Genomic DNA, 25753 nt, shown 5'->3' on the forward strand with positions numbered 1-25753 from the left:
GAATGAAGCAATATTACATCAATTGGCCAAAGGGGGGCGCTATAGCAACCGATTGAAATTGCAAACTTTGAATGGGCATATCTCATGCCCCGTATGTCGTAGAGACATGAAACTTTGCACAGAGATGCCTCTCCTCATGAAGAACAAATTGTGTGGAGTTTGCATGTTCTCCCCGTGTCAGCGTGGGTTCTCTCCAGGCACTCCGGCTTCCTCCCACAGTCCAAAGACATGCAGATTGGGGACTAGGTTAACTGATAACTCTAAATTGTCTGTAGGTGTGAATGTGAGCGTGAATGGTTGTTTGTCTCTATGTGTCAGCCCTGCGATAGTCTGGCGACCTGTCCAGGGTGTACCCTGCCTCTCGCCCAATGTCAGCTGGGATAGGCTCCAGCCCCCCCCGCAACCCTCAAGAGGATGAAGCGGGTAGAAGATGAATGAATGAATGAATGAATGAATGAATGAACCCATAACTTCTGGTTATATAGATTTTCCGCCATTTTGAATTTTTTGAAAAACACTTAAAATCGATCTCTTCCTAGGAAGTTTGACCGATCTGCATGAAACTCGGTGAACATAATCTAGGGACCAATATCTAAAGTTCCCTCTTGGCAAAAGTTGGAAGACTTACTAAAACTGAGCTTCTATAAGGCAATGAATATTGCGGAGGGCGTGGCTCATCACATAAAGGTGTATAACATCTCAAGGGTTTCACCGATCACCATGCAACTTTGTAGGCATATGACCACACATAATCTGAGGGGACCCCTCCATTATTGACCCCATCAAACAAAATGGGGGTGCTAGAGAGCTAATTTCTTATCTAGGCCTAACCGCCATATCGATTTTTACTAAACTTGGTAGATATGTAGAACAGGACGCCTCAAGGTGACTGGAGAAATTTAACTCTAACTGGCAGCTGGATGGCGCTATAACAACAGAAAAATGCTTAAAAATGGCTAAAATGCAACCGATCGCTGTGTCAGTCAGTCATTCTGTCTGTCCCATGTTTTTCTACTCACTGATGTGGTCAACCTATGTGAACCTGCACATAGGCATTGAGGATTGGCATAGGTAGAAGGTGACAAAGCTTCCAATGGGTATGGAAAGAGACACACAGACTGGATCAAGAGGAAGGTAAAGAGACACCTGAGACACTTATAATAACAATCTGAGCCACTCTGCATCAAAAATAACCACTAATAATGGAAATACAGTGACGATGTTCAGTTGCCCCCTGTATGTCCATTATAGCCAGTCCCTTGGCTGCCGGCTGCTGCCTGCTTGCTCAGTACTGGACCAATTCAAAAATGGTCCTTCACATCAGTCTTTGACCAATTTACACGGGGAAATAGGGTCCAGGTTGGGAAATGCTGAAGTTATCCTTTAAGTTAGTCATAGTTCACACGTATGTCCGGCTGTCACTGGCAGGTGAAGCTTCACAATACAGAATCTTCCTACAGACAAAGCAGTAAAGTTGCAATAAGAGCAGTAAGATGACTCACAAATGTACTACAAACTTTGTTTTTACTTTCTAAAAGCATATAATTGCAGTCTGTACATTTTAAAATCACAAGAGAATCGTTTTATAAAAAAATAAGCTGAGATGAGAAAATGAACTGTACAAGAACAATCCTTAGGCAACATCTGAAGAAATGCATTAAAACAACAATCCATCCCATAGTAACCCACTGACATAGAAACTGCAAAACTAGAGTGAGACTACAACACAAGATTTCCTTGACCCAAATAAGTGCAGTGAAGAAGAAATGTTAATATAATTCTGTGAAATATAACTGTGTAAAAAGTAAGTAAAGGAATTAGAAATTAAACAGATGGATAAAATGTCTGCCAGGTTCATTATTCTACAGTTATTTTCATTTCAAACAGCCTTTCAACAAAGCTTTTCTTTTGCTCCGAGGCAGCGCGTCTCTAGAGCTCATTTCCTTTGCTAAGTCTTGTATTCACAGTAAAAATTGGTTTAAAATGATACGGCCCACACTGTCAGAGCCTTTCCTCTTTCCATACAACATAATACAATGGGTTTGATAAAGTGAATATATAAAAGTAAGAATTTACAAATTACAGGTGTAGTTTCTTTTCAACAACTCAAAAAAATAAAATGCAATAAAATAAAACTCACTGGCTAAAAGGCAAGTCACCTTCTGACACCTGAAGCTTCAGGGTTTTTCAATGAAAGTCCATTTCAGACTACAAGTCCATGTAAATCACCTTGGTCCCATCATGTCAATACCACTGTGAAATAAAAGAAGTATGGAGACCCAGAAAGGACGTGGTGGCTACTCATTTTTCAGGCTCATGATCTCAGAACTGAATTATCTCATCACCTTAAGGTAAAAAAAAAGGTGCTCACATATATTTTAAAAGGGACAGCTCCCAAAGATTTAAAGTATAGCCGTATACTCAATACTGATTTTAATCTATTTAAAGGGACAGTTCACCCCAAAATAAAAAATCCAGTTTTCCTCTTACCTAGGATATGCACGCTTCCTTCTGTGCGGAGATACAGGTGACAGGTGTAGTTCGTTAGAAAGAAAATAGTTCCTACATGAGTGCCATCTAGATCCATTATCTTGGAGAGAAGGAAGATAACTCTACAGCTTATATCTCCAACACTCAGCAACTCACATCAAAACAATCTAGTCTGATACATAGCACTATAGGTAAGAGAAAAAATATGTGTTTTTGATTCTTGGGTGAACTGTCCCTTTGCAGTCAAACAGGTGTGTTTGTGCAAGGAAATTTAAAAGTTTGCTTTGTACATATATGGCCAAACTCACTGAGTTTTTTTTCATGTCTTGATACATTATTTACTGGTGTGTAAAATATGTTATTTTCTCTGGATAATGGGTTTCCCTACTTCATGGTCAGCTCATGGAGTGATTCCTCTCAGCCTTCAGGGAAAGCGTCAAGGGGGAAGAGAAGAGATTAAAAACCACAGAGGAGACTGACAAGTGGACTGTCCTAGCTGTGCTGCTGGTTCTGACTCTTGATCAGACTCAGTTTGCTCTTCAGGCCCTGGCAGTAGGCAGACAGGCTGTTGTTGTCCTCCAGCAGCTTGTTGTGTTCCTGGATGAGTCGAGATGAAGTCTGCTGCTCCCTCTGGTCCTGCTCCAGCTCAGACATTAGCTCCTGTCTAAACAGAGGGGGCAGCACAGAGCCCTTTGTTACTGTCAGTGCATTGTGGACAGTCTCATGTCTAAATAAGCAACCTGGACACTTTTAAGTGAAAAGACAGCAATCTAACTGTCAGAACTGTAACATCTCTGAAAATACTTTAAACATGGGCTCAGCAGCACATGATAGGAAATGCAGAGAGATAGAGGGATTAACTGCATGACTTGTACCACCTTCTAAAATCAAAGACGTTGCTGCTTTAATGTGGTAATCTACAAGTAACGTGGCCTCCTATCTATTTCAACAAAAATAAAGCCCAAGCGAGAAAGCAGACAATGGTGGACAGTCCAAGCACATGAACTTTCACCAAAGCCCCCAGGAACAGTGCTGGGCTCTGAAGCCAATTTTACATAGTGGTCAAACGTGGAACTGCACCATCCGCGCCCGTCACGTGATGCCATGGGGCCCAAAGAGACTTTTCCCCCTAGATCAAACCCAGCCTGCTGTTAGACCCATATTATCCTGGTGCTGGGGTTTACACCAGCTGTCTTTCTGGGTAATAGTCTCCTACCAGCAAGAAGAGGCAGAGGAAGTGCAGGGTGGCTAGCATGCAATTCTTATAAGATAGAGACAGAGATGAAGAGAGACAGCAGGGCAAGACACTCAGCAAATCAGTGCTCTGAGCACAGATCTACAATGGAATAAGATGTTATCAATTTTAAATACTGTTAAAAAAATAGAATTACAGCCATGCAGTTGTATGCCTCCGCACACCTGTCAAATTGCAGTTACAGTTTACATCTGTCTATGAAAACATGTTCTCGAGAATAAGACAGACACAAGGTCACAGTGGCCTTGAGCTTTGAACACCAAAATCAAAATCTGTTCATCCATGAGACCAAGTGGATGTTTGAACCAAATGTAAAGGAATTCCCTCAAGATGTTTCTGAAATCACTTTCATGAGAATAGGATGGATGAGGTCACAGTGACCATGACCTCTGACCTACAACCACCAAAATCTAATCACTTAATTGTTAGGTCCAAGTGGACAGTTATGCCAAACTTTGAGAAACCCCTCGAGGCTTTCTTGAGATAACCCATTCAAGAGAATGGGATGGACTGACATCATTTTTGGAATTATGCTTATGTGCTACAGTTAGCTTAGCTTAGCATAAAGACTGGAAACAGATGAAAAAGTTAGTCTAGCTAGCCTCTAAAGATAACAAATTAATCAACCCATACACAAATAAAAATAAAAAAATGACAGCACATGGTTTTAGAGAGAGTTGAGTACTGTTGTCCACTGTTCCCTGTCTTTATGCTAAGCTAGGCTAACAATGTCCTGACTCTGTACTTAAATTGGTCTTAATCTTCTCATCTTACTCTCAGAAAAACGCCTATTTCCCGCAATGCTGAACTGCTCCTTTAAATGCAGAATTGCAATTACAGGGGAGCCAGCGGCAGCAGACATCCTTGAAAATGTCTTGTGTATTTCAGAATGTTTTTTCTTAATGACTGAAGCTACACTGGGTCATATTTCTGAGTAAAAATTTGACCTGAAATCTCATCACCCAGTTAGTTTTGGTTTATAATATATTTCTGTTTTCACCACATTTGTGAGCTCCTTTTTTCAGTGTTTATTTTATCCATTAGTAGACATATGAAATGACACAAACAGAGAGACAAAGAGTGATGTAATGTCTGTAAACATCATTAGCAATTACAGAAGAAATAAAGGTGGACAAGTTTAGCATTTTCTGGTTCAGTTTGTCTGGCTTAGAGAACACATGCTACATTGTTGCCTTTGTAGCTCCGGACTGACAGAAGACTCACCTATTGGATAGATGTTGTGTACAGAGTATCTACAGGCAGAAACAAGTTAAATTCAAGATTTTTTAAGACCATTTCAAATCAAATTTAAGATCAAACTCGCCATGGGAATAGATACCAGAAGTGAAAAATATACTCTTTCCAAGTACACACAATGATGTCAGTTCAAATGAACATTAAGGTAAAATGATGACGAACACCCACGCCTCCATGTCGCCCATTAATTCCTAATAATGGGCACCTTGTGGGTATTATCCTTTGCTTAGCAATACATCTTCTATTACAAACTTCTCAAAGCCGTATAGAGTTAAAAAAAAAGATAGTAACAAATGACATAAGACTGGACTTACTTTCTCAGAACGAGGTGAGTGATCTCAGACTGGACTTTAAGATACTCCTGAGCCATTCTGATGTGCTGTTCAAACACGGCCATGGACTCTTTGGAGTTTGGACATGGAATCAGGGGCTGAAAGTAGAGTGACACCTGAGTGACTTGTACACAGCTTTCATCAAGATCAACATCACACAACTGGATTAGAGTCGTAGTGTGAAAAACAATACCATTGTTTAGTCTTAAATTAAACACCAACCTCTCAAATCTTAAACTTGTACACTAACTTGGCAAACTATTTAGCTCACACTACCAAACTACAGTTAATTCAATGACCAAGATATATAAGTAACGATTCCACCAACATGGCGATCTTGGTAGACAAGGATCCACTCCCTATGTAGATATAAACGGCTCATTCTAAGATAACGAAAGTACAACAATTCTTATTTTTTCAGGTGTTTATACTCTAAAGAAAACACACTTATTATATTTATTTTTTGCCAATATATCCCCTGAAATCCTACATACTGGACCTGTAAATATTTCTCTTTTCAATAGAATTTTGTTTCTTTTCATTTTTAATTCACTTACATACTTGTACTGTTTCACTCACAGTCACGATGTGTGTATGCCAAACTTGCATATATGTGATATGTGTATGTGTCTGCATGTATCTTGCTACTCCACTGCAGAAGTCAGAGAAACCTTTAATAGAGGGACATGGTGTTTACTGGGAGGACACACTATAGCTGGGACCTTGTATTGAACCAGACCAGGCTAAAGTGATCTACTGAGCCAACCTAAGTTATAAAAAAACAACTCATCATATAAAATATAATTATCATTATCATTATTATTATTAATATTATTTATGACAGATGTGATAGCAATAAGGCAAACATTTTAACCTAACGAACATTTTTACCTAACAAACACAAAAATGTATTTTCAACTTACCTGCAACTGGTGATCCAGTTTCAGGTAGGCCATTGGAATGGAGCTGTCAAAACCATTGGTAGCTAAAGACAGACAGACAGACATCAGTGTCACTGTAAGAGAGCTCCTGTAGCAAAAAGCACTCACTCACAGACATACAAACACTGATAGGTTACACTGTAATGCCCCTTAGTGGTGCAATGTGGGCAGTGCAACTTAAAGTTCTGACAGTGTGTGTGTGTTTAGTCATCCTGGTGATGTCAAACTCCTGATGAACTCAACCTGTCTAAGAAAGACTCAAGGAGAAAATGAAAAGCAAACCCCACAGGTCTGTCACATGTACTGTCAATCAGGCTTGGAGTGGAATAAAGTGGCGGATGCATCCGTAAATAGTAAAGAAACGACAATCCTGCATTCACAATTAACTCTTGGTCAGCTGTGTGGAGGAGATAAAAGATTATGCTGAGTTTGAACTCTCTCCAACTCTCTGTTTTCATTCTTGACACTTCTCATGTGAACAACTGTGTGCAACACTGACTGTCTTTCAGGAGAGACTCTGAAATGTGGGCCATCATCTCCACTTTTCAACAATATCGCCTCAGAATCTGCATGAATTCTTTTTATTTTAAGATCTGTGTTCGCCCGCACGTTACGTTCAACCAAAGCTCAGCGTAAATTCAATCAGGAAGACCAGCTAACTATGGGTATTCCCTTTCCTAGTTAGACAATCAAACTTTGCCACGATCTCCTTCAGCCATTCATGTTGCTGCTGCCAAACTTTAAATCTGTTCTCCTCTGTGCTTCTTTCAGCTGTCATTTTAAGCAGAATCGTCACACCCTCCTCAACCCTCCAGCCACCTTATCCAGAGCCCTGCCCAAGCTCATCAATGCCCACTCCTCTTCACATCCAGATCCTATGCTCCCTCTTCATCTCATCTCATCTCATCCCCACCATCACCAACACCAGCATCTAGACTCCATGCTGTAGTTAGCCTGCTAGTGGATTTCCTTTTGACCGAGCTTCAGTGTCAGTTGTTCATTCTAACGAAGCTCCCTACCTGTGGGACTAAATGTCATCCTCAGCTCTGACTGGCCGGTCGTGGTTGTAGGGCTGGTGCAGTGGGTGGGGCTTTGGGAGCGTCCTGGTTGGCTGTCTACACTGGACACCCTGGACAGTCCAGTACGCAATGTGGCTGTCTGAGGGGGAAGAAACCATAACACTGGCTGGGATCAAACACAGTCCTGACAGTATGATGCTGCACCATCAGTGTTTGCAGTCAGGTTACCTTTGAGGGTTTGAACTGGAGTGGAAATTTAGCTTCAAAGCTTTTGAGGGTTTCTTCTCTGCCAACGGAGTTCCTGCGTTCTGTGTTGTCATCACTCCTGTTGCTGTTGATGGTGTAGTCAGCATACGAGCCTGCACACAGCAGAGACTGATTCATGAGAACACTTTCTCTGACTGCAACATATAATTAATTTAACACAGTGACTATAGACAGAAACGGTCTTGCATTAGCAGCAGCTGCAGAGCCAATAATTACCTGTGCTTGTGGCTGATGAGGAGCCACTCCTGTTGGCTGAAGACTGGTGAGAGAGCTTAAGTGGTTCATCAGAGCCTGGGAAGTACTGGAAGATCCAAACACACCATCCAGCACTTTTACAAAGGATATCATTACAATTTGACCTGACTTGTAGAGTCTCATATGATAGAAAAAAGATCAGAAGGTTATTTGTTGCAACTAACAAAGCATTACCGCACTAAAGGAACAGTTCTAACCCTTGTTCTCTCCCACAGTGAGAGATGATGTCTATGTGTTGGGCACCGAGCTGAAGGCTGTTTCATTGAACCAGTTAAACCACATTTATTTCAGCAAGTCGGGCTTATTTTCAGTAAATTCTGTTTCATAACTGAGGTTCAAATATATTTTGACTAAATCACCATGGAAATGGATTCCCCAGACTAATCTGTCCTGGTCAGGTTAGTTATCACGTCTAGATTCACTTCAGGCTAGGGATGCACCGATCCAATATCTGGATCGAATATCGGCCCCGATATCATCAAAATAGATGGATCGGGTATTGGAAAATGCAAGCTATACCTGAGGCGATCCTTTTCCTTTAAATCTATTGGGACGCGAGCTACGTCATACGTCATGGAGCGAAGGAGAGAATCTGCTGTGTGGAGGTATTTCACACTATTTCAACTGTTGTTACACAATTTTTTTTTGTTAAAAATAAATTGTTCATCATTGCATTAATCTGTTTCATCTTGTTTCATTTTCTTAGGAAAGAACTATGTAGTCATCAATGCCTGATGCCTCTAGTCTTTTCTGCTTTTTAGGTCAACCATGGTATCGGATCTGATACTCAAAGCCAAAGCACTGGGATCGGTATCGAAACTGAAAAAGCTGGATCGGTGCATCTCTACTTCAGGCTAAACCAATGTTACAAAGAATCTGACACACACGTAGCTTTCTCCAGAGTTCCACTCTGAATGTTCCTCTTAATAAACTGTTGCTTGTGAACACATGTCAAATTGATCACAGTTTGACATGAGCTGCACTTACTCTGTACTTCAGGGGACCTGTTAAGCACTTCTGTATCTTGTGTATTATGTTATAATGGCAGATGTTCATCTTGAATGTGGCCAAAGTTTCAAATAATAAGGTAAAAGAAATTCTTAAAGAAATCCTTGTGAGCAAAATCAACAGGCTTCAGACTGTTCTTAATACTTTTTCAAACTTTCATTTTTTACTCTGGCTTAAGTATGACATCATAGTGTGCCAGATTTCTTGATAAGGCACAATTCTGTAAGTGTTTACATTATGTATCCTACACTGATACATGTAGCTACATCCTAACGTCGAGGAAACGTGTTAAGTTAACAAACATTTAAACTTAGAAACTTGATTAATTTCTCCCCAGTATCGAATCATTTCACAGACATTCCTCCAGCTGCAATGATGGTGAAGAGACACCAGGATATGGAAGACCCAAAAACACTGACATATCAGAGCAGACTAGGAAGGGAGCTCAAAGAGACAGGCTGAACAGAGCATTTCAGGCAAAGGGTGAATACCGGTGTTCCAGCACAGACGGTATGAGGAAGTGTTTTTTTGAAAATCAAAGCATGTAAACATGTCCTAGTAGAAACCTTAAAGGTCCAGTGTGTAGTCAGCAGCCCCTCTGAGGTGAGAGCATCTAAAGATCACTGAATTTTTCAATGTGAAATTGCTTTATTCAATGTTTTTACCAGTTTAAATCACCGGCTGTGTTTGTTCTAGGGAGGAGGAGACCTCGGCGGATAATTTGGTTTACAGTAAAAACCTACTAAACATCTGGATCAGAGATAAGGTGAACACACATTAAGTTATCAGAGTAAAAAGTCAAGCACACATTAAAAGGTGCTCAGCCAGCGGCCTGTCTCCTACATGCCAAACAGCATCAGAGAAACACTTATTTGTAACATGAAACTGCTTTATATTGTGTTTTTACACGATTTGATCACCTGGTCTGTTTGTTTTATAGAGGAAGAGACAACTGCGGACAATTCGGCTACAGATAAAAACCTCCTGAACAGTAAACACTGAAGGAATTCTAACTAGGAGAAGTTTCAGCTGGTTGCAATCTGCAATCCTCAATGCTATTTACCACTAAATCTCCCTTAATTTTACACACTGGACCTCTTAATAAAAGTATGAAAATTATCAAAATAGGTCCCCTTTAAAATCTGATCTTCACAGTATTACAATCAAAAGATGTGTTTTAAATTCCCTGTCATAGACATACATGTAAAGGTAATAATTAGCTTTGTCCAATGGCTGTAGTCCTTATAAGCACAAGTAACATTTCACTGTTTTTCTCTTTAAATTTTTTGTTTATACAGAACTTCAGTTACTATAAATTGCATCTCATTTTCTTGATATAACATAAATTACTTCGCTAGTATCCTATTGAGTACTTCAAAGTGATTTAAATGTTATGCTGTGTCTTAAGGCCCGAACATACTCGGGCAGAACGTACGCGGAACGGACTCCGCGAGGAATGTCCGCAGTCATTCGGGCTTCCATAGTCGAGCGCACTTCCGCGTTGTAGTTTCCTGTAAAAATGTCTGTGAAAAATCCCCGCGATGTGAAAAATACATGCAGAGCAGTCAGTGGTGCGCGAAGCGGAGTCCGCGCGGTCGTAAAATCTGAGCTTTGCGCGCACAGGGCTTGCGGACGTCCACTTTGAGTCCGCGCGTACCTCCGCGGAGTCCGTTCCGCGTACGCTCTGCCCGAGTATGTTCGGGCCTTTACACATCTTGTACATTAATTTTCAGCTCATATGATACTGCAAGAGACTGAGCTCACAAAGGAGCTGAGTTCATCTCCACTTCTGTCAAAGTCTGAGCTTTGTGCTGACCTACAACATGCTGCTGAAACATCACTCTTGCTTTGTTTTTGGCAGTGGTTCTCTTGGTTATTGCTGTTTTATGTTTAATATGTAAAACTCTGTGGCTGTGATCAGTGCATGATATGTTTCAATGTCAGTTCTTAAAATACACCCACCAACACCTCAACAGCCGATTAATATGTTAGATTCCCTTTGTTTATTCTGCACACAAACATACATGTAAAAAAGATCATGTGTGTGGTTTCAGGGGGAGGAACAGTTCGTGTTGGGACTATACCTTCATGAGATGGCTCATGGTGTTCTTGACCTCCTCCATGGATGGTCTCTGGCTGGGCTCCTTGTCCCAGCAGCGGGTCATCAGAGTCTCTATGGGCTCTGGGAGGTCTTTAATCAGAGGAGGCCGTGTACCTGTGTCACAGTAAAAAGGTAGTCAGACGCCTGGAAGGTCTGCATGCGATACATTTTGCTAGCTCCTATCACCACTGCTTGTGATGGTTATGTCTGGTCACATTGGTCTTTACAAGTTCAACTGATACTACTCTGAGTCCCAGTAGCACAGAGACTGAAAAGTGGCTGACCATTTGGGGTTCAGCAGCGTATGCCAAACCCTAAGCGCCATAAGCCAGTCCCTGGAGTGGTATGCTGCCTGTGTTCCACCGGCACATATAGTTTAGTTTAGTTTAGTTTAGTTTAATTTAGTTAGATTGCAAATGACAGTTAGATAATTGTATATTAGGAATATCCTTGCCAATGAATCTGAAATCTTTATTAGAGCTAGCCTTAGCTAACATGGCTATTGATAGCCTAGCTACCATAACCAATTTGACCAACTGATAACTGAAGTTGGAGCCAATTAATAATACAGGTAACTGTATTATTTTTGTCATGTTTAACATTCATAGTGGAATGTGATCACACTGTACATCATATAAAACACCAAGTCGGGGAACATTCACCAGGCATAATGGCATATCATTTATTAATCATCATAAGTAAGCGGTTGCTATCATCATCATGTCATGTGGCATAAGTCACTTTCTACCATCATAACTTAGATAGACATTGGTATATTTTCTCACTATGATCTATCTATCTGAAATGACAATGTCAAGTCTGCAGATCATGTTACATCAGCCTGGAGGAGGTAACTTACTATCAATAATCTCATTCATAGTAGGTTATTAAAAAAGTACAACTTAGCTTTAAACTTTTGTAACTATAATACTGTCAGACTCACAGTGTACAGTTAAAAAAATGCTGCAGGAGAACATCTTAAAATAACAAACTCAGAAGCAGTTGGTATCATAGCTGCAGTTGATGCAGGATTTCTCTCACCTCTGTGGACAGCCCACATTATACAAAACGCCGAGCCACCAATCTCATCGAAGGGTTTCTTGCGTGTGATGACCTCCCACAAGATAATGCCCCAACTGAACACATCACACTTCTCACTGTAGTTACTGCCTGAAGAACACACACCAGAGTTACATTTACTGTACTCAGGACTTAAACAAAACACAGGTAAAAATGAAGCTTGGCTGGTAATGTTGTCAAGTTATCAAATTCTGTTGGCTGTATTTAGACACTGCAACATATTGTGCGCTATCTGCTACATGCAAAAGAAATGGATGGAGAAGAAAAATGATAATGGGAGTGTAGTAATTAAACACTATCTTGTCAGTTTGTCACAAGACTGGTTACATATTTTTGAAACACCTGATGATAAGTGACAACTCAGAGTGGATAGCAAGTTTGAAATTTACACTAGGTAGTTAATATCAAACCCTAATTGTAATACATTACAGCACTTCCAAAGTGACTGCATTCTGATTGGCTAAAAACTCCAGCTCATCTATGTCAAGTGAAGTATAATTATTGGAGGGCAAATCCAGTCAGAACTGAGTCTAGCTGTGATCTTAAATCTTCATGATTTGAAAATAAACAAAGACATGAACTATAAAAAAAAAAACAAATCTAGACACTGATTGTAGAAAACAAATCTTTACTCTAATAATCAAAACTCTGGGTTAGCACTCCAAAATGAGAAGTGGAAGTCATGTTTGTAGCTCACCTTCAAACACCTCTGGTGCCATCCAGGCTGCACTGCCTTTATTGTTGGTCATGTAGGTCTGAATATCACAAGCTGTTCCAAAGTCACATATCTTCAGCACGGTGCCACGACCCACGAGGAGCAGACTGAAACAGTGCAGTGGAGAAAAAGTGAAGAAAATATGTTATGCACTATAAACATGCTGTTATGTTTCGGTCCAATATATCTGTGAATGAAACCAAGTTCACACAGGATAACTTTGCAGTTTTTTGATCACAAAACTAAGTATTGGACAAAATGAAATTTTATCCTGAGAAAGACACTAGTTTAAAAGTCACCAAAGTATTACAATACATCCTCTGGGGACCATGAATGTTTGTACAAAATGTCTTTGCAACATGAACAGGTTCCTGTTCTTCACCAGTCAGCAGCTGTGTAGGACTGCTTACACCAGATCTGGCATTGTTGCAATTATGCCGGTCCTCCCATTTACTTGTGTGTCTAGACTCTGGTAGGGGGGCTGCAGGGGGGTCCGAAAATATAACACAGTAACCTGCGGCAAAAAGTTGAAACAGATTTAAAGGATGTGTGTGAGATTTAGGGGGAATTAGTTGCATCTAGTGGTTAGGATTGCAGATTGCAACCATCTGACACTTCTTGTTACAATTCCTTCAGGGTTTTGAGGTTTTAAGCGGAAGCCAAATTATCCACAGAAGTCTCTGTCTCTCTAAAACAAACAGACCAGGTGATCAAAACTTGAAAAAATACTTAAAACAGCAGTTTCATGTTACAAATTAGTGTTTCTCAGGCGCTGTTTGGCTTGTCGTAGATGGGCTGCTAGAACTGCACCTGCTGGTCTGTGCTCTCCTTTTTTCTCTGATAACTGTGTGTGCAGATGGAATATCATATAATAAGTATATATGTGTATAATCATCTGAAAATAATAATCATTGTGTTTTTTTTACTTTAGAATGTGCCATCTACATAGGGAGCAGGTCCTCATCCACACAATCTACTGTGTTGGACCACTGTGTTTCTACAGTAGCCCAGAACAGACAAACCAACACTGGCTTGACAGGGCCAGTTGTCACATCTGTCACTGTTGATACAGCCCCTCCGGATGAGTGTCAGAAAAACAGATTTTTTTTAAACATGAAACTGCTTTTTGCAGTGTTTTTACTGATATTAATCACCTAGGCTGCTTGTTACGGAGAGGTAGAGACCTCTGGGGATAACTCAGCTCCTGGGAAAAAACCTAATGAACACTGAAGGAATTCTAATCAGGAGAAGTTTCAGTTACTTGAAATTTACAATCCTCATCACTACATGCCATCATACCACTAAATCCCCCTAAATCTCACACACTGGACCTTTAAATCAGTATTTATACTTCTGCATCGAATCGATGCTGTACCTATGGCATAGGCTCTGCTGTAACCGTACCCTACACCATAGCCTGACGTTCACCTCCCCAGAAATGTAATTACATGTTGCAGCGACGCAGACCTGCTGTCTATTTTTGTAAGCTAAAAACCATTTTCCTCAGTGTAAACAAAGCTTACTTTTACTTTTATTTCACAGATAAGAGACAATAAATTGTGAAGACAATGAAGCCCCAACCAAATAGCATTTTAAGTCTCAAGTGTGATTTGGCCTGGCCCCATATGAGTGGAAGAAATCTCTGCTAGTCACTAGGCTAATTTATACAATGTAAAATGCCATAGGCTTATGCTAATAACATTAGCATGTTGTAAACATGTTTAGTATAAGACAGCTGGTTTGTCTGTGAACCTTGTGAGTTGTAATGGAGTCTGATTTTGTAACATTACCCTTGTTAAATTTTGCTGTTGCTCCTGGCTTCATATAAGTAAAGGAAATCTCTGCTAGCTGCAAGGCTAATTTATAAAATGTAAAATGCCAATGCCAGCCCAGGCTTGGGCTGACTGGTGTTTTGGAGGTGTAACTGCAGAGTGACACTGTCACACAATCAAGCAAGTAAAAATGCCCGTGGCATAGGCTACATGAGTAGGCTACAGCTTAGGCTCTGCATAGAGCTGGGGCACAAGTATAAATCCACCTTAAGTGAGACTCTCACAATGCCACACAAGCCTGCGGCTAATTCCTGTAATGTTGGACGTGGTGTAAATGCAGCCTAACACAGTGGTGGCCTGCAGGCAATTTCAACAAGCAGTTCAATTTTGGAGGTCAAATCCTTAGCCACAAAAACCAAGAGTCCTTTTCTATAAAGAAGATGAACCTGTATTCATCTTCAGGCTGCTGAGTCACAGCAGGAACAATACAGTAACAAGTAGACAAGTAGACATTCCAGTAGGGTTGGGTACCGTTCATAACTGAACAGATACGGTACCGGTACCGGTATCTGGAATTCGGTACCGGTGCCAAACGGTACCTTATTTCGGTACTTTTTAACCCTATGGGCCCTAGGCCTTTTTGGGGTATTTTTACTGCCTTTACTTTTAAGCTCATATCACAGTCATTATAAAGGCTACATACACATGCTATATCTTGTTTGTTTTTTTCAGGACAATCTGGGCTAACCAGATTTGCCATCATTCCATGTCCTTCTATGTGCCTGTATTTTATATTAATTTTTTTATCATTGAAAAAAAAAAAAAAATTCTTACATTTTTACATGTATCTCACCATAGCAAGTTGGAAGTTGACATATTCTGCCATATATGAAGAGGGGAGACTCTCTGGAATCTGGCAATTTAAGAACCATGATGGTGGGACATTCTGTCACTTCACAGCTGTCCAAAACATGTGGTTTGTGCCAGGCGGACATAATTGCCAGTATTTTTTCATTATTGCAAGAAATTCCATTGACTCATTCACAAGTCAAAAATGTGTTTCATCTGAAAGAAACATGCAATATTTACATCTAAGATCGCTGTGAAAACATTGGATTACCGACAAGTGCTTGTCGGAAAGCTACAATTCCGCTGTTTCAAGTGATATGCGTGGCTTCTCGCTATGACACACGGTCGCGGAGAAAATCCACAGAGAAAAACGGGTGTGAATTTGGACGCACTATGCGTCGTTCGGGCCCATAGTCTAAACTTCTCAGTTTCAACATTTTATTGAGAACATTTAGGAACATTGCTGCACGTTAACTTTTGTCTGCACATTTTTTTTGTCGCCATTGTTGCTGAGTCTTAGGTGCAAGTCATGCGCTCGCTCCGCCTCCACCTCAGGTACCGAAATTTGGCACCGATTCATTTTAAGTGAATCGGTACTTGGTAGTACCGACGTGAATCAGTACCAACTACAAAAAGTACCGAGTTTCGGTACCCAACCCTACATTCCAGTGCATACCAGTGATATCTGGATCATCTCGAGTTATTAGTGCAGTCACACATAATTGTGACTGCATAATCTTTTCATTTGAGGTGTCTTTTAAAGCTTCCTGTGACTTGTGATCATCACCGTGTTTTCTCACAAAAACTCTGAGCTGTGTAACGTGTATGCGCTTGATCATAAAGAGACTCACTTTGGCGGTTTGAGGTCCCGATGAATTAAGGCCTTTGGCTTCATAGCATGCAGATAGGCAACTCCCTGGGCACACTGCAGACACCAGCTCATGGCATGGGATGCTGTGTAGTGGGGCTGTGGGTCTGCACTGTGCAGGACTGATGGATGAAGTGAAAAATAAAAAGGGGTTACTGAGATAAAAAAAAATATGTATTGTTATTCTGGGCAACAACTATTCAGCCTATGGTGTGACAAAATTGTAGCTTATGTTGTTTATCATGATATTCAGTCAACATGAATCAACTAGACACAATATGACTTACGGTTATATAAAGAGCCACATTCTGCATACTCCATGACCAGACACACCTGAGAACACAAATCATGGAAAATGGTAAATGGACTGCACTTACATAGTGCCTTTGTGGTCTTCTGACCACTCAAAGCGCTTACACACTGTCACATTCACCCATTCCAACACTGGTGGCTGAGGCTATCATACATGGTGCCACCTGCTACTCAGTAACCATTCACAAGCTCTCACACACCAATGGAACAGCCATCGGGAGCAATTTGGGGTTCAGTATCTTGCCCAAGGATGCTTCAGGATGCGGAATGGAGGAGCCAGGGATCGTACCACCACTCTTCTCTGTAGTGCACAACCCACTCTACCTCTGAACCACAGCCGCCATCATGTTACCTTAGCACTGAAAGCATGACACTGAGGCATGGGTCGTCTGTAACATACTCTAAGCTCAGCTACATTATGATGGACATAAACCCACATCGCAGCTGCTCCACTGACAGTCAGCCACCATGTGTGGTTTACATAAATGACTGGAGGCTCCAGTCAGTGTGTTCTCACTTCCCTTTCAGAGTTCTAACCTCGCTATCAAGTGAGGAAGTACCTGACAGCATTATAAAGGGACAAACATTTGGAGTTGGAGAAATACATGTATGCAAAGTTTCATGTCCAAAAGTGTTCTAAATTGGGACAACTCTGAAACTTATGTTATCTAAAACCCTGGTGATGAGCTCTGAGGTTCATTCAGGAAGTGGTTTGTCCTTTACCACACATCAGAAGAGAAGGCCACTGATATGTTAGGCAATATATGAGCTATTGGTGTTGAGTGTTGTATACTCACTGGATTGTCACAGGAGCCATAAAGCTTAACAATGTTGGGGTGATTCACTCGGGAGAGCTGGCGGAGCTGTGCACAGATAAAAAAATACATATTACCACGTACACATGAATCCATATATTAATCCCTGTCTGTCTGTGAGTGTGTATTACACTGACCCATATTAAGTATACATTTCTGCATATACTGAACATGTATTATGGATTTTAATGATATTTAGGGGTACAGCAGTGCCAGGGCCAAATGATCCCTGTAGGAGCAAGGAACCTTTTGTTTTGTAAAGATTTCTCAAGAAACAACAAAATATCTAGAATTCTGCTGCTCGTCTTCTCACACACTCCCACAACATGACCACATCACCCCCGTCCTTCATAACCTCCACTGCCTCCCTATCCCCCAGCTTATCCACTTCAAACTCCTCCTCATTACCTATAAAGCCCTCAATAACCTGGCTCCCCTCTACCTGTCTGAGCTCCGGCACACTCCCTCCCTCAATATCAGCTCTGCTGTTGCACCTTGGGGGACAGGGCCTTCACCATTGCTGCTCCCACCATCTGGAATTCTCTCGTTAAAGACCTCAGAGACTCCCCCTCACTCTCCACCTTCAAGAAATCCCTCAAAACACACCTCTTCAAAACTGCCTACAATCTCTAAAAAACTGTGTTCTTCTCCCTCTCTCTTCCTTGGGGATTTGACATATCCATCTCCAATTTGGTCAGCAAAGTCTCAAGAGCTTCAAGATGCCAAAATGCGTGTGTGTTTTGGTTGCGAGGCGAGCAATTTGGATGTTTGGGAATGAATACAAGGCCGTTTTGACCGGTGTCCCATCAGTACCCTCAGTGTGCGAGAATGTGCAAGGGCCCATTCAACGCTGCTCGCAACACCAGCTGAAACTTATAACTGTAATAACTGTATTCTGACCTTTATCCAAAAACCAAGCTCCAGTATTTGTGAACTAACAAATAGGATGTATGTGTGTGTGTGTGTGTGTGTGTGTGTGTGTGTGTGTGTGTGTCTCTCTAGACATTTGGGCTGTCAAGTTCTGTTCAGTTGGTCGATTATTTAGTCAATATGTTCTTGTCCGACCAAATTCTTGTTGGTGAGACAATGGCTGGTGTTACTTTACTGAGGTCGTGTGTCCACCAAAGGTTTATTTACCCAGATGAAAAACAACAGCTGTTGTTGTTCAGCACTTGTATTTGTCCTCTATGATGATTAGGTCTCTGCTGTGTTTGTCCTACCCCTTCTCTGCTGTGATTGGACGGCTGGTGACAGTGAAGCATGCAGTATTTTAAAAGTTAAACATTTTTCAACTTTCAACTTTAATCAGAAAACAGATAAATAGTCACAGAAGACATTCGGTGTCTGATTTATCACTATGGATTTATTTTACCAAGTCTTTAAAAAGACACTGCAGTGGAAGGCTGGATCACAAAGCTTCTAAAAAGGATACAATCACACGGGAGTCTTCATTGGAGCTGCATGATGGCTAATGTTAGCTTCTGGGCTAAAAATAGTAAGTGTCTCCCTCTCATGCAGCGTTACAGAGATATTTAACGTTATGTTGTGTGTGACATTGTCAACTCCAGAGTTAACTTTTGCTGCATGTGCAACACTTTGTGGTGAGATGGACTCACTTAAAGGAGCTATATGTAAGAAATCTAAAGCAAATAGTCGTAAAATCATCCTAATATGTCACAGAGACTAAGGAATAATGTTCATATAACATATTGATCTCACCGACAACAATAGTACGGCCAGAATATTTGTATTTTAAAAAAAATGTTACGGTCCCCAAATCATGTTTATGTTTTGAATTTGTGTTTTGGCCTGTTGTGCCACCCACCGCCATCTACCAGTCACGCAGTCAGTAGAGTCTCAGCATCAGTTACAGTTACGACTGAGCTACAGCATCACGGCAAGCAGTGTTAGCAGTGTCCCGTTACATAGCATTAGCAGCCGGCTCCTCCTCAGCTGTATCCCGGCAGCAGCGTTAGCAGTGTCCTGGTACATAGCATTAGCAGCCAGCTCCTCATGAGCTGTATCCCGGCAGCAGCGTTAGCAGCAGAGAAGCCGGACTTGCTCGAACGGTCCGCTGGAAAACCGAAGATCGCGGCCCTGCCACAGCAGCCACCCATGGGCAAACAAATCAGTCTCCAGCGAATCTACCTTGAATCTGTGGGGGGGGGGGGGTCGGACATGACTCGCGGCAGTATTTTGAATTTGAGTGCAGTAACCGTTTTGGCCACATTCTTACATACAGCGCCTTTAATCAGCTCAGGTGGAAAAGTGTTAAATGTGCGCGTTTTTGGGGGGGAACATTATTACATTGGCGATCACATTTAAATTTCACTCTTTTATTTATTCATTGTGACAGGAAAAAAACTCTTTGGTAGACACACAACGCTAGCAGGTAGAGCGCACTCAATGCACTGTGGCTGATTTAGTTCATCTAAAGATAACCCAGGCAGATTTTTTCCCCTCATCGACCAATCTATTGTTAGATGAGTCGGTACAATTTCAGTCAACCAGGATTTTCTGTGGTTGATTACAGCCCTGCTAGACTTAAGTGTGATAACATTCATGACCTAGGGGTGGGACATGGAATATGTAATTTTATATCACATCATTAATATATACAGTACTGTGAAAATGTTTAAAGCACTTGAGAAAATATGCCTTAAGTATGGATACTTTAAAAAAAAGGCTTTTAATAGTTTTTATTCATTAATTAACAGATGAGATAGTTCCTCAGTTAAATCAAAATTTTGCCAATTTCACAAAGACAAAGTTCTTTTATGGCTGCTTGTGTGTAACATTTAACTTTGGCTTTTTCTAAAATGGGCAAACATGTGTTTGTATTCTTAAAACTAAAGCAATACAATTTAGAATTGTTTTGTTATTGGTCATTACTGTCCGATTTTACAACAACACTAACATTGAATAAAGAAAAAATAGGATATTAAACTTAGTGAGAACTAACTTTATGTTAGTCTTATTAAGAAAGAAAAAAGATTCCTGCACACTGTTGCCAAACTTGCAAAATATTTAATGGGACAAGGCAGCTACGTTTTGGTCATTACAATATATAATATTCCAGCTCTAAGCAATCCCTGTTAAATGGCCACACCTGTAACCCAACCCTCTCTAGTTATCAAACTCATGGAGACTTGTGCTCCAACCAGTTACCATAGTTCTCAAGAGGTTAAGACAACACAGCTATCCCCAAAAAAGCTGCTTGGGATCTTTGAAGAATACCACATAACGGAAGTTCAAGGCTGGCTGTAGGTTTGATGCTGCACAGAGCAGACAACACAAGGTGTTCACATTACCTCAACAAGGAAAGCGTTCCTTTCATTCTCACTCTCAATGGTCTTGATTGCTACATCCTTTCCTTTCCATACAGCCTTGAAGACAACTCCAAATGTCCCTCTGCCGACAGCCTGAAGAAAGACAACATAATACTCTGATTATTTTCAGTGTTGATTAGTCTTTCACCTATTTTCTTGGTTGTTTGGTCTACATGACGTCCTCAAATGTCTTGTTTTGTCTAGAACCCAAATAGTTTGCTCTCACAGAGGAGTAAAGAAACCTGAAATATTATTCACATTTAAGAAGATGGAATTTTTGTTTGGGCACCCCTGGTCAAAGTTTCATTTGCTTTGAATAGTTAGGTGAAAGGAAGATTACCTGATCTCCAAAAGGCATGAAGTTAAAGATGAAACATTTCTTCAAGTTTTTAAGCAAGATTACTTTTTAATTTAATTTCTTAACAGTTTCAAAACAACAAAAAAGGAAAAGGGCCTAAAGATTCTTGGGCCATCTTGCATGCACTGCTCTTTTCAGGTCTATCCACAGATTTTTAACAATGTTTAGGTTGGGGGACTGTGTGGGCCATGGCAAAACCTTCAGCTTGTGCCTCTTGAGGTAGTCCATTGTGGATTTTGAGGTGTGTTTAGGATCACTGTCCTGTTGTAGAAACCATCCTCTCTTCATCTTCAGCTTTTTTACAGATGGTGTGATGTCTGCTTCCAGAATGTGCCAGACTTTAATTGAATACATTCTTCCCTCTACCTGTGAAATGTTCCCTGTGCCACTGGCTGCAACACAAGCCCAAAGCATGATCCATCCACCCCTTTGTTTAACAGTTGGACAAGTGTTCTTTTCATGAAATTCTGCAACCTTTTTCTCCAAACATACCTTTGCTTATTGCATCCAAAAAGTTCTATTTTAACTTCATCAGTCCAAAGGACTTGTTTCCACAAAGCATCAGGGTTCTTTAGATGTTCCTTTGCAAATGTCTGACATTGAATTTTGTGGTGAGGACACAGGAGATGTTTTCTTCTGATGACTCTTCCATGATGGTCATATTTGTACAGGTGTCGCTGCACAGTACAACAGTGCACCACCACTCCAGAGTCTGAGGAAGCTTCCTGCAGGTCTTTTGCAGTCTGAAAGTTTTCTTGGTCTTCCAGACCTCAACTTGACCTCCACAGTTCCTGTTAACTGCCATTTCTTAATTACATTATGAACTGAGGAGACAGCTACCTGAAAACACTTTGCTATCTTCTTATAGTCTTCTCCTGCTTTGTGGGCATCAGTTATTTTAGTTTTCAGAGTGCTAGGCAGCTGTTCAGAGGAGCCCATGGGTGCTGATTGTTGGGACAAGGTTTCAGGAGTCAGAGTATTTATAAAGCTTTGACGTTTGCATCACCTGGCCTTTCCTTATATTGACTGTGAACAAGCCATAGCCCTATCAAGCTAATTATGGTCTGAGACTCTGGTAAAAGTTGTCTAAGAGCTCAAATGTCTTGGGGTGCCCCAACTTTTGCATGGGGCTCCTCTCCTTTTTCACTCTAAAATTGTACAAAACAAAAATAATACACTAATCTTGCATAAAATGTCGAATAGCATGTTCCATTTATAACGTAATGCCTTTTGAAGATCAGTTCATCTTTTACTTAGCTATTCACAGTAAGAGAAAATTTGATGAGGGGTGCCCAGAGTTTTGCATGCCACTGTATATTACTCATGTTGCTTAACTGATTAGCAAATTAGTTGGTAATTAATGCAATAGTTGGCAATTAATCAATTAATCGTATCAGTTATAATACTCCAGCTCAGGACAGAAGGATGAGGAGGAGCAGGGGGGTTAACAGGGGTCCCATGGCTATTTTTTTACCCTGGACCCCACAAGCAGGTTAATGTGGCCATGGTAGACAGCACATATCCCCCTCAACATCAGGAGGAGGCTTTTACATGCTCTCACTTTCTGTGTCTTAAAAGCATTAACTGTATTTTTACCACCCCTGCACTTTTACAAGTAACTCCAGTTGAGTTTTACCAGCTCACATTTTACTACTAACTCTTCCCTTTTACAGTCTGAGGCCTTGCTCTGGTTGTTCAGGGTTTTGTCAGCAGCAGATGCTGTCATGTTTGATGGTTTGCTCAGACCTCAGTGTATTAATCTCTCGCTGGATTTAACACTAAAGTAAGCAGTAACGTTACAGTAATGGCAGCAGACTAGCCTGTGTCTGTCCTCAGCCCTGCTCATGAACAGAAACAATACGTGCTTGTATTTCATCTCCTAGTACGGAACATTTCTCCCTCGGTAATGCAGAGCTAACGTTAATGTCCTCTGTTCTGCTGAGCTGTTGTTGGTCAGTAAGTTTACCGCTTCAACTTGGATGTCCTCATACTGGATGTCCTCAAACAGACACACAGCCGGAGTCTCCACCATCGCGGCACAGCGGCAACACTCGTCCACGCAGGCCGACGGTGCTGGAGTTCAAACCCGAGTCTTCTACTGTGGTTATCGGGACAAAGTGATACGTTGCGATGTTTGTTGGCTCCTGTTGCTGTGAATTCAGGAAGTGGACACCAGCAGCTCGCGCAGCGCTGTTGCCTAATAAAATATATGTGGGCCGGGCGCTAGTGAACGTCCCACCGCACAGAGCGGAAGAAAACAACAGAAAATTGGGGCATTTCTGACACGTTAAACCGTGACGGGCTATTTAAAGACGACCGAACAGACCGCATCTGAAACCCGTTAACCAAGTGTATCAAGTCTTAATTTTATAATGAGATTGACGGATTTATGATCAAAGTGCTCTGCTGAGGCTGGGTCTTGAATGCAGCCTTATTTTGTTTCTGCGCGCACGAGAGCCTCCACAAGGGGCGACAAACAATATTTCCATGGCTAACACACACACACACACACACATACACATACACACACACACACACACACACACACACACACACACACACTCGCTTCTTACACAGTGCTGGCCTTGTCATAGGCAGTTCAGGCGAACGCTAAGGGTGTCGTCATCCATGGGGGGCGAAAGGGAAGAAGAAAGAAGAAAAAAAATGAAATGCTTATCTTTTCAATTTTTTACTAATACCATAACTACTATTATTACTATTGTTACATAAAGCCACAACAACATAATTACATAGCAAAGCCTGCTAAGCCTACCCCCCCCCCCACCCCCAAGTTTGTTACACTACCTGCTCTCCAGGGGGCATGGGCGAGTTATCAGACGTGACGTGAACCCTGAAACACGCTGTATCGTTACCATGGCAAAACGACAGAAGCTCTCTGGTACCCACTCAACTACCACTACACCACTGAGAGTAGTGGGTGCGGATATACAGAACGTGAAAAAAACAACAAACAAAGAAATAAAAATAAAGAATACAGCAGGAAGAGAGCTATAACTGTTTCCTCTAAGCAGCCGGTGGCCTCAGCCAACAGCTGACTGAAGTTGCATTGATTTTCATTGCGCAGCGTTCAAGCTCTCTTCAGTCAAAATGAGTACTGGGCGAAGGTAAATTATAACGTTCTCGTGATGTGTTCATAGTAATGTTGTAAAATGTAGCTTTTGGTGAGAGATTTGAATAAATACAGCTGTTTGAAAGACAAATTTGTTGACGTTTTCACAGCAATGTAAAATAGATATTAGGGAGGGAATTATGATGTATCATATATTTGCTTATTTTTTAAATATGTTTTTAATGTGAAAGACGGTTATGTCTAACGTTGTTTCATAAATTATTGACTTTGGGCTCATTCACAGGTAGTGTAATTAAGGACTGAATGACTTTAAAACTGTTCATGTGTTGTTTTTTTTATAGTGTAGATTTCTGTGTTCCCCTGGAACAAAAGAAGAATAAATAACAAAAAAAAAACAGAAGAAACACCGATAGGAAAACATCAGTGTCGGCTATTGGTGATTATTGGTTATTTTTAAGATCGCTATCAGTATCAGCCCAGAAATTCAAAATCAGTGCATCTCTAGTTCAATTAGAAAGTTAATTTGTATATTTTATTATTATTTTAGAATTACATATACTATTTTATTGTTTATTTTTCCTGAATGAGTTAATTTAGCTTAAGTTAACAAGTTAATCCTTTTTTTAAATTAAGCATTGATTTGTATGATTATCATAACACACATACAACATGTTACTGACAGCAAATTAGCACATACTTTTATCTTATGTTTTACCTAGCTAGGTTGTTTATTTTGTTTATTTACATTTTGCCAATAAACATATAGTACTTAGACTGTTGAGCTGCAGCAAACAACAGGATTGCAAGAAAAGCTTGCTGGCTTGCACACTGCAAAATTGGACCAAATGTAGTGGAACATCTTCGTATTTTTGGCATACTGCATTTGACATACTATGTTTTGGGACATACTAAATCTTTTTCTACTACCATACTACATAGTATGGGTACTGGAATGCACAGTATGTCACACCTGCAAACAAGTGACAGCTTGACAGTTGGTTGACAGACGGATGACAGTGCATTTAAGTAAGTGATGACCAGTCAAATAGTAATATTAGGAATATTAACAGTTTAAGTGAACAAAATAATCATAAAAATTACTATTAAAATAACAATGACAAAGAAGTGCACATGTAATTTCAGTGTTTAGTTATGATAGTATTTGAGAATCTACAGTGTATGCAGTTATATTACAAAATAACAGCAGAGCTCTCCAGTTTGCTCTCCTTCTCTTGTTTCAGTGAACAGTTTTGCTTTATCTCCAAGGTAACAAATATATGAGGGAGAGGGTCAGGGTGTGATGTTATGAGACAGTGGTATGTCCATTGTATGCATACTGCATGCAACAGTACATACTTTTTAAGGGCAGCTGCAGTACATGCTAAAAGTAAAGCATGTGATTCAAAACACACCCTTGGTCTTTTTATGTTAGGAAGATATTCACAAATGCTTTTCATTTATTTTATTATTACCATTTATTATAATATTAATGAAAGCATTCACAGATGGGTTTTTTAAATCTACTTGTGGGAACTGTGTATTTGCAGATCAGTTTTATATTTGCAAAATGTTTTTGTGAGTTTGCAAATATATTTTTTGTAATTGTGGAAATTGTTTGATACTATACAGATTACACATT

General features: G+C 40.6%; 1 protein-coding gene across 3 annotated transcripts; it reads right to left on the minus strand.

Annotated features, from left to right (window-relative positions):
• Window positions 1-1505: 1505 nt before the first annotated feature.
• Window positions 1506-23868, minus strand: LOC117267585 (mitogen-activated protein kinase kinase kinase 7-like). 3 transcript variants are annotated; one of them, XM_078174870.1, is made up of 15 exons: window positions 23829-23868; window positions 23597-23633; window positions 20648-20758; window positions 17319-17384; window positions 16497-16542; window positions 16193-16331; window positions 12703-12827; window positions 11967-12095; window positions 10909-11039; window positions 7778-7862; window positions 7523-7653; window positions 7295-7433; window positions 6258-6319; window positions 5317-5432; window positions 1506-3154 (listed from the first exon to the last, which is right to left on the minus strand). In XM_078174870.1, exons 5-15 carry the CDS (start codon window positions 16528-16530, stop codon window positions 2983-2985), a joined length of 1263 nt encoding a protein of 420 aa, XP_078030996.1. In that variant the 5' UTR covers window positions 16531-16542; window positions 17319-17384; window positions 20648-20758; window positions 23597-23633; window positions 23829-23868; the 3' UTR covers window positions 1506-2982. The 3 variants fall into 3 exon arrangements, with proteins under 3 accessions (XP_078030996.1, XP_033499475.1, XP_078030995.1); XM_033643584.2 differs by lacking the exons at window positions 23597-23633; window positions 23829-23868 and adding an exon at window positions 22990-23195; XM_078174869.1 differs by lacking the exons at window positions 1506-3154; window positions 23597-23633; window positions 23829-23868 and adding exons at window positions 4793-4998; window positions 22990-23195.
• Window positions 23869-25753: the final 1885 nt, after the last annotated feature.

Source organism: Epinephelus lanceolatus, chromosome 15, assembly GCF_041903045.1.
Source record: "Epinephelus lanceolatus isolate andai-2023 chromosome 15, ASM4190304v1, whole genome shotgun sequence".
NCBI classification, from domain to species: Eukaryota; Metazoa; Chordata; class Actinopteri; order Perciformes; family Serranidae; genus Epinephelus; species Epinephelus lanceolatus.